Source organism: Lycium barbarum, chromosome 6 (genome assembly GCF_019175385.1).
Source record: "Lycium barbarum isolate Lr01 chromosome 6, ASM1917538v2, whole genome shotgun sequence".
NCBI lineage: Eukaryota > Viridiplantae > Streptophyta > Magnoliopsida > Solanales > Solanaceae > Lycium > Lycium barbarum.
In genome coordinates, this window is record NC_083342.1 from 4,525,399 (window position 1) to 4,534,211 (window position 8,813).

The 8,813-nt window shown below is 34.4% G+C and overlaps 1 protein-coding gene across 2 annotated transcripts; it reads right to left on the reverse strand.

The window, feature by feature from the left end:
• Window positions 1-563: 563 nt before the first annotated feature.
• LOC132600552 (serine/threonine-protein kinase D6PK-like) lies at window positions 564-8,601 on the reverse strand. 2 transcript variants are annotated; one of them, XM_060313786.1, is made up of 3 exons: window positions 8,237-8,601; window positions 3,325-5,124; window positions 564-1,680 (listed from the first exon to the last, which is right to left on the reverse strand). In XM_060313786.1, exons 2-3 carry the CDS (start codon window positions 4,959-4,961, stop codon window positions 822-824), a joined length of 2,496 nt encoding a protein of 831 aa, XP_060169769.1. In that variant the 5' UTR covers window positions 4,962-5,124; window positions 8,237-8,601; the 3' UTR covers window positions 564-821. The 2 variants fall into 2 exon arrangements, with proteins under 2 accessions (XP_060169769.1, XP_060169770.1); XM_060313787.1 differs by lacking the exon at window positions 8,237-8,601 and having other exon boundaries at window positions 3,325-6,837.
• Between the last annotated feature and the right edge of the window lie 212 nt (window positions 8,602-8,813).

Consider the following 8,813-nt stretch of genomic DNA (forward strand, 5'->3'; position numbering starts at 1 on the left):
AAAATCAAAAACACCATTCTAAAATAAAAATATTGTTCAAACTAATAATTATGTAGTAAGATTTTCAAGATATAGGGGATGTAAGTCGGTCATCTGATGATAGGATAAATCCTGAAAAAATTCACGAGCTCCGTATCATTAAAAGATTCACAATGCACTCTAATCCCATTTCATTCGACAAAAAATTTCGCTAGTTGTGCCTTTTTAGGATAGCTATTTAATAAATGACTAATTTTTTATTTCTCTTGCAAAGTAGAGATCCCTTTTAAGCAAACTGAAAAATTATGAAGAAATGCTAGACCACGGTATGAAATTTTGTGGACATTAGGTCAGTCCCAAGAGTTATATTTGCACAACTTTTAAAAATAGAACAGAATTTAAATAGTTGCCTGAAAAGGGAACATTTGTATAAATCAGCCTTCATTTGGTTACAGTTGACTGTTGTGCCTCAGTGTCTACTCTCATGTAAAATTCTTTTTTCACATTGAGGTGAAAATGTAGAACACTACTCGAGCAAAGCTATTCAGAAGGAACAAATCAAGATTCATGACCAAATAGGAATATTTGATAACTTCCTGGAGTCGCTGCACATTCCAGTTTTCCATTTCAATTGGGCTGATAAAGTTACATCCTCTGATACATAGCACAATCAACAACTTTATGAAACATGGTATACATTATATGTTTCTTCATGTGTTGCACTTTGTGGAACATGTACACTATATCTATGTTAAACTGCCTATTAGTTACACATATCAGACACAATCTGTAAAATGTAAAGCCAGACCTATCCCTTCTCATACCTACAGACTACAGTGTTGCTAAAACATCTCAACCTCAATATCTTCTCCTATATTTCTCAACTCTTTTTGACACTTGCTACTCTCCTTATTTTGTCGGTTGGCATCAGGGACGACATTTGCCAAGTCGTATGATCTAGGTACTTCTGGAGGCGTAGAGCATCGGATTAACGCCCAGTTAAGTCCCTCGAAGAACGGATGTTGCTTTATCTCTGCTGCCCCTCTCACAGCTCCGAATCTATTCTCGGGTTCCTTCTGCAACAACCTTCTGATTAAGTCTCTTGCATGAGAGCTAACAATAGGCCTAGCTGGAAAATTGAGACATTGAGAAACCACATTGGCTAGTGTATCCTCATTTCCTGTCCCTTTGAAAGGAGTCCTACCATATAAAAGCTCATAAAGAAAGATTCCTAAGGTCCACCAATCTACAGCACTGCCATGACCTTCACCTTTGATAATCTCTGGAGCTAGATACTCGTGGGTCCCTACAAATGAGTTGGATCGAGTGTTGGCTGGCTCCACAACAAGCTGTGGTAAAGGTGAGACTTGTGCAGCTAGGTCAGCCTTTAGCTTACGTGTCTTTGCTTCCGTAGATAAAAACCTGGGGCCGAAGCAGGATACTTGCCAGGATGGATGTAGGCAGAAGGGATCAATGCAGCTAGCTGAGCACAACGGACTAGACTTTTTCGGAAGCTCAAGCATAGGTGAAGATGATTTTACCAAGGTAGGATAAACAGCACACCTAAGAGACAAATCAAAATCAGACAGCATGATATGGCCGTCTTCTCGAACCAACACATTCTCGGGTTTTAAGTCCCGGTAGACAACTCCAAGCAGGTGAAGGTATTCCAATGCAAGAAGAACTTCAGCAACGTAAAATCTGCACATAAAATCGAAATAACATCCAAAGGTCAAAATATTTAAGACTATTTCGAATTTCTCGTCTTAAAACGTGAAATAATATCAGGGAAAACCATGTTAATATCTGAAGAGATGAAGACTCAAATATGGTGTTGTTATAAGAAAGGATGCAGGAAAAATGGAAGCTCATTTTCATTACTTCCACTTATTCACTACACTGCTTGAGCATTTGTTTTCCTACAATTTCCTCCTTTCTCCCTCTTCATTGAACTGAATCATATGCACCTGTCCTGTCACTAGCTACCATTTAGCAATCTCTGGATATTGTCTTCTACTGAAAGCAACAAATACCAGAAATTCACAGACTTCTGCCGAACACATAAGATCAATGCTTAAGGAAGAAAATGGGAAAACCAAAAAGGAGAAGATACAAAAGTGCAAACATTAAGAAAAGTCAGTGGACCCCTTAGGTTTTCTGACATTTCCATACTGACCCTTAAAATTTTAAAGATGCAGAAACTCTCTCGTTCGTTTTTTTTTTTTTTTTTTTTTTTGTAAGGTAATATAGAAAACCTCCCTCATTTGTGACTTTGTAGTTTCATTGACCTCCCGTGACGAAGTCACAACTTGTATGAAGATCCAAAATTATAGGGAATAAATATCTTCATCTCAATTTTTACAATTTGTGCAACCAAGAAATCAACTTTTGATTCAATCTAATAGCAGAAAAAGCAAACAGCAGTAATGCAAACTAATTACTTAATACTTTTGATTGGCCAATTTATTTATTTTTTGATAAGGTAAATAATTTTATTAACAATTGGGGGAAACCCCGTCTACAAGCCGTATACTAAAAGAAGAGAACCTAAAACAAAATATGGTTCTCAACAAAAGAGATACAATTCTCTATACAAATTGGGACCTCGCGAGTACACCAAAAAGAGACTAAAGACAAAACACTACCCTGTATTTTTACATAGTCAAGCTCCAACCCTTCAAATGCCCTCCTATTCCTCTCTTTCCAAATGACCCACATGATTTTTACATAATTGATTGGCCAATTATTTTATAAAACAACTTAGCGCAAAAAGACCTTTAGTCCTTTTTAAAGGCTTAATAGATTAATCCGGGAAATTTGTGAAGAGGACATCTTATCACTTATCCAAGCCCTGTGGATTAAGGACAAAAATTTCCCCCTTTAAAAGGAATTTTAACAATTACTATAAGTTTTCAGCCTCTTCAAATTCAAAATAAAAAAAAATAGAGAGTTTTCCAATTCATCTTGCTTACGCTAGGTTATAGAACACCGTTTTGAACAGCACACACCACTGGAGTTCTTATCCATTAAATAATTGTGATAGCAAAAACCAAGCTATCATTCATCAGCAAATTATCAGTAAAAGTAATTTTGTGCGACATGGAATGAGATTCTTTTAGACTGTGAACAGAGACATTCTCTAATATTGGCTCCAAAATGTGCATGGTGTCATTCAGTCACAAAAAGAATACATCTTAAGAAAAATGAACCTCGGAGTTATGTTTTTATAGGAATTTTTTTTATTTCATTTGCTCATTTATTTACACTTCATTCTGTAATCCATATTGAGAATGGGGCAAAAAGAAATAACTTCAGGAAATAAGTACACCATTTAGGAAAAATTACCTCGCAGCTTGTTCGGAGAAACTCTTGCTTGGTTGTTTTTGTCGCAGTACATGCAGATCACCACCTGGACAATATTCCATCACTAAACACGAGTATTTGTCATTGGTAAAATGGGCGAAGAGAGTTGGGAGAAACGGATGATCCAGTATTTGAAGAATTCCTATTTCAGTCTGAGCTCTCGTCGCCTTCCTCTTGCTGGTCAGTAAGTCATTATCCATGACTTTCACAGCAAACATACAGTTTGTGCCTGTTAACTCGGAGAGATAAACATTCCCAATATCCCCACCTCCGAGTTTTCTGATCAGTTTAAAATGACTTAAGCCAATATTTCCATGCTGCTTTTGAACACTAATAATAGCCTCCCATCTCAAATCTTTTGACATATGAGGCCGATAACCACTGCGACTAGACCCACTGAGATAGCTTTCATCGCTAACACTTGTGTTGCTGCTATAATCCCCAATACTACTCTTTGAACTTTGAGACATCTGCCCCTTTTCCTTTGACCTCGGTCTTTCATCAGCTTTTGTAAGTATACTTCTTGCTTTGTTACTATTTGAGCTCAGACCTAGTTTAGCAACACCAGACTTCAAACCCGATGAACTAACTTCTATGCTACTCTCCTTATCCTCTTCTTTACAGTTATTCCTCGGAGCATATTTAGGTGTCTGACAAGGAAACTCATTTGTGCTACAAGACCAATCACTATTGATTCCACCATTACAATGTTTCGGACGGCTGGATAAAGAAGATAAAACTTTCTTCTTGAAAAAGGTTTTGCTTCTGAAAACTGGTTTCGTCAGACTTGGACTACCAGAGGTTCTAGAGGTAGGGTTAATGACTTTATTTCCTGCACCGGAAAAGGAGGAGCAAGACGCAAAATGTAAATCTTGCTCGTGCTCCCTGTCTGCTACAATTGCAGTTACTGGAGCTTCATTTACAGAAGGCACGATCTGTTCTAGTACTAGTTCCACGTTATCAGTACAGTTGCCACTCGAAGAATGTGGTAACTCCAATGTCGTTTTCTGGCCATTTGACTGACAAAGGACCTCACTTTCTGCTGGAACTTCACTTGCCTTATGTTCCGATGCATCTTCAGAGAGATGACAAGAACGAGTTGCAAAAGTACATTGTTCTTGTACTGGCACATTTTTAGATTCAGGACTCTTATGCAAAGAATCCACCATACTACTCTCTGGGACGAGAGATATCTCCACCAAATTCCGCATACCTCCATCATCATGCATAATCCTGGATGCTTTTGATGATTGCTTCTTCACAGCAGCCAGCTCTGATGCCTGAGAGATACATAATCCTCTCAAGGCCTGCTTCAAACTTGCAGGCCCAGAAATTCCTATGCCTGATGCATGAAAGGGGCTAGATCTCATCGGCCTCTTCATCGCACGTTTACTCATCACACCCCTATTGGAATTCCTAATCTCCATCTCCTCAAACAGTTTATTAATATCATCTTCAATACAATACTTTTTTATAGGCTTCATGTTATAAAGTGCACCTTCATTCATTTTATATGCAGGATCCTCTATTGACTCTGTAATCTCACTGCTACCAGGCAAACTAGCCATTCTCACTAGAAAAATATTAGACAAGACTGAGAAAAACGAAGTTGAACGCATCGGCCAGTAACTTTCTAACCCATTTCTAACAAAGCAATATGAAATGGAAATACACAAATTAAAAAGTACATCAGAAACTCTCCGAAATGGAGAGCGATCATGTTCAACTCCAAAAGATCAACAAGAGCGACTTTACTGGGTACTTGCGTCCTGCATCCTACGCCTGATACAAACAGCGAATATTAGAAATATTGTAGATAACAAATCAGACACTTTAAGATAAAGTAAGCGTCAACATTGTTAATTGCAATACGTTATCTCCTCTCCATTTTTGTTGCTACTCCTTCCAGCCAGGGGCGAATCTATGCATTAAAAATGGGTCACGTGAACACATGGTCACCTGACTAAACTCAGTATATTATGTATAAAATCCTTAAAATATATCTAACATTAACTGAAGGAACACATGGTCAAACTAGATCAAGTGGAGCACTGGTTAAGTGTTGGGTTTAATCCCTTAAGGTGGTGGGATCGAACCTTACAAAATGCACTTTTGCGTCTTTTCTTTTTTAAAAAAAAAAAAAATCCAAGGTGAACTCATCCTCTTGAAATCTTGGATTCGCCTCTGCTTCCAGCCCAAAACAATTGATGTCTTAGGCTTCGGCACATGGATTGAGGAATTCACTTACTCCTAAAATTAAGAGGGGTTTTGACTAAAATACCCTTAATTATTATTTTCTTTTCCTTTTAGGTTGACATAATTATCAAGGGGATTAGGAATGTGTTAAGGGCAAATTTGGGAACTAAATACCTTCTTGATTTTGTGAAACATCAATAATTTTGGACCAATTTTTAGAAGCTAAAACATCAATTATTTTGGACCAAAGGGAGTATCATTACTGCAATAACAAGCTGAATAAAAGCATCATGCAGTTTCTTGGATTGTAAGTAGGTAGAGTACATGATTAACCTTGTCTACCGTGGTTCATCTTTTATAGCATGAACAGCCAGCTGTTCAAAAGTTAAAAGCAAATAAATGTTGATAAATTAGTTAGTTTAGATCTTTTACTAATGCTCACAACCACCTCAAAGAACATAATAAACACAAATTTTTTTCCATCTTATCTTAATATTTCTTGCATATTCATCAATACCTACTTTTATGAATTCTTTTCATTTTGCCTATTTTTCTGCTTCATCTAAAATCTCTCTTTAGTTGGCACTTGGCTGTATTTACAAAGCTCAAGCAATTTAGTTTTAATTTGTTTCACACAATTTTACAAGAGAAGGTTCACCTAAATAACTCAAAAGTTTCAAGATAAAGCTTATCATAATTAAGAAAAAGGAGGTATATATATGTAATACGATCCACGATTCACCAATTTATCATCCAATTTTTATTAGAAAGACAACATAAAAGAAGCAGAACCAAAAAAAAAAAAAATTGGGCAAGCCAAAAATTATATCTAAATTTAACTCTTCAATCGGATAGCATAACAAGAAATCTTCCTACTTAATACAAGGTAAATCAACAAAGCGATTTCACCAAATACAAATAAATAAACTTCATCAGCAATTAACAAAAGAGCAGAAGAACAAAACCAATATAACACAACCAATTTGTAGCTTCTTGTAAACATCAAACATACCTGAAAATATATAGATGCTTAAAATTTAAGAAAGATAAACATAACTATAGGGATACATAAAGGATAGAAGCAGAAACCTGAAAAAAATGATCAAAAGCAAAAGAAGAGCTCAAAACTCAATTCAAAATGAAAACAAGTAAGGTTCTTTCAAATGTATATGTGTATAAACAAGAGAAATTTGAAGTGAATACAAGGATAAAGTTGAAAAAAATTGGAAAACAACAAAACCCCACAAGTAATTATTACAAAAGCTTAAAGAGGAGTGAAATTGAATGAAGAAAAGACATAAAGGTGCATATTTTTTTTTAATGAAATTAGAGAAAAATATATAAAGGTATACAGAAAAAGATAGAAGCAGTAACCTGAAAAAAGGGATTAAAAGCAACTGGAGAGCTCAAAACTCCAATGAAATGATAACAAGTAAGGTTCTTTCAACTTTATATGTGTATAAAAGAGAGAAATTTGAAGTGGTTACAAGGACAAAGTCATTTTTTTTTTTTAAATATAATGAAAACCCACAAGTGATTATTACAGAAACTTTAAAGAACACATGAGAAATAGGGGTAAAATTAATTTTCTTTTTTCTTTTTTTACATATGGGGATACAGAGAGGGTAGAAGAAGCAACCTGAAAAAATGATCAAGAACTTAAAACTCCATTGAAATGAAAACAAGTAAGGAGAAATTTGAAGTGGTTACAAAGCCAAAATTGATTTTTTTTTTAAAATAATAAAACCCCACAAGTGATAATTACTAAAAACTTTCAAGAACACATGAGAACATAGGGGTGAAAATGAATTTAAAAGGAAATATATTACATAAAGGGTTGAAGAAGCAACCCTAAAAAAAAATGATCAAGAACTTAAAACTGCATTGAAATGAAACAAGTAAGGTTCTTTCAACTGTATATCTGTAGAAAAAAGAGAATATTGAAGTGGATACAAGCACAAAGTTGAATTTTTTTTAAAATAATGAAAACCCACAAGTGATTATTATATATATATATATATATTACATAAAGGGATACAGAAAGGGTAGAAGTAGATTCCTGAAAAAATGATCAAGAACACAAAACTCCATTGAAATAAAAAACAAGTAAAGTTCTTTCAACTGTATATATGAGTAGAAAAAGAGAATTTTGAAGTGAATACAAGGACAAAATTGATTTTTTTTTTTTTTAACAAAAACCCACAAGTGATTATTACAATAGCTTTGCAGAGCAGAAGAAAAAAAGATATGGGTGCATAATTTTTTGTTAAAAAAAAAAAAAAAAAACATACATACATACAGATATACACAAAGGGTAGAAGCATAAACCTGAAAAAAAAAAAGGATCAACAGCAAATGAAAAGCTCAAAACTCCATTGAAATGAAAACAAGAAAGGTTCTTTCAACTGTATATATAAGTATAAAAAAGAGAAATTTGAAGTGGAGTACAAAGTCAAAATTGAAAAAAAAAAAAAAAAAAAACACACACACACACACACAAATGATTATGTAAAAAAAATGGATCATGGCCTAACTCAACGCTAGCTTATGAGAATATAAAAAGACCATCCATTTCATTATTTTTTTCATTCTTCAACAGATTACTACAAAAGATTAAAGAGGGGTGAAATTGAATGAAGAAAAAAAAAGATAAAAGTGCAAATTTTTTATATAATACAGAAAGGGTAGAAGTGGAAACCTGAAAAAAGGATCAACAGTAACTGGAGAGCTCAAAACTCCATTGAAATGATAACAAGTTGGTTTCTTGAGTATAAAAAAGAAAACTTTAAAGTGGATACAAGCTAAAAAAAAAAAAAAAAAAAAAAATTTTTTTTTGAAAATAATGAAAACCCACAAGTGATTATTACAAAAGCTTTAGAGATCACGGGAAAAGAAGGGTGAAATTGAATGAAGAAAGAGAGGAATAAAGAGTAGCGTTTGAATAAGGAAATTTCACGGGAAGTGACACTCTTTTTTCTTTTTTTCCAACTTTGCTTTTGTGTGGAAGAGGTCCAAAATATGGCAGACAAAAGAGGGACAATTTAGGCGGTGTTCCATGCTGCAAAAATAGAATCACCAACTTATTTTGAAAAAATAATTAAAACTCTACTTTATTCAAAATTATAGTACTGAATATATTTTAGGATGATCAAATCAGACCGAAAGTCTTACCCAATTGAAAAGACAAATCAAACCCATAAAAAAAAAGGAGAAATTTCAATAATAAAAAATTATATCCACGTGGCAATATGTTTAAATTACATCTGCATAGCCAC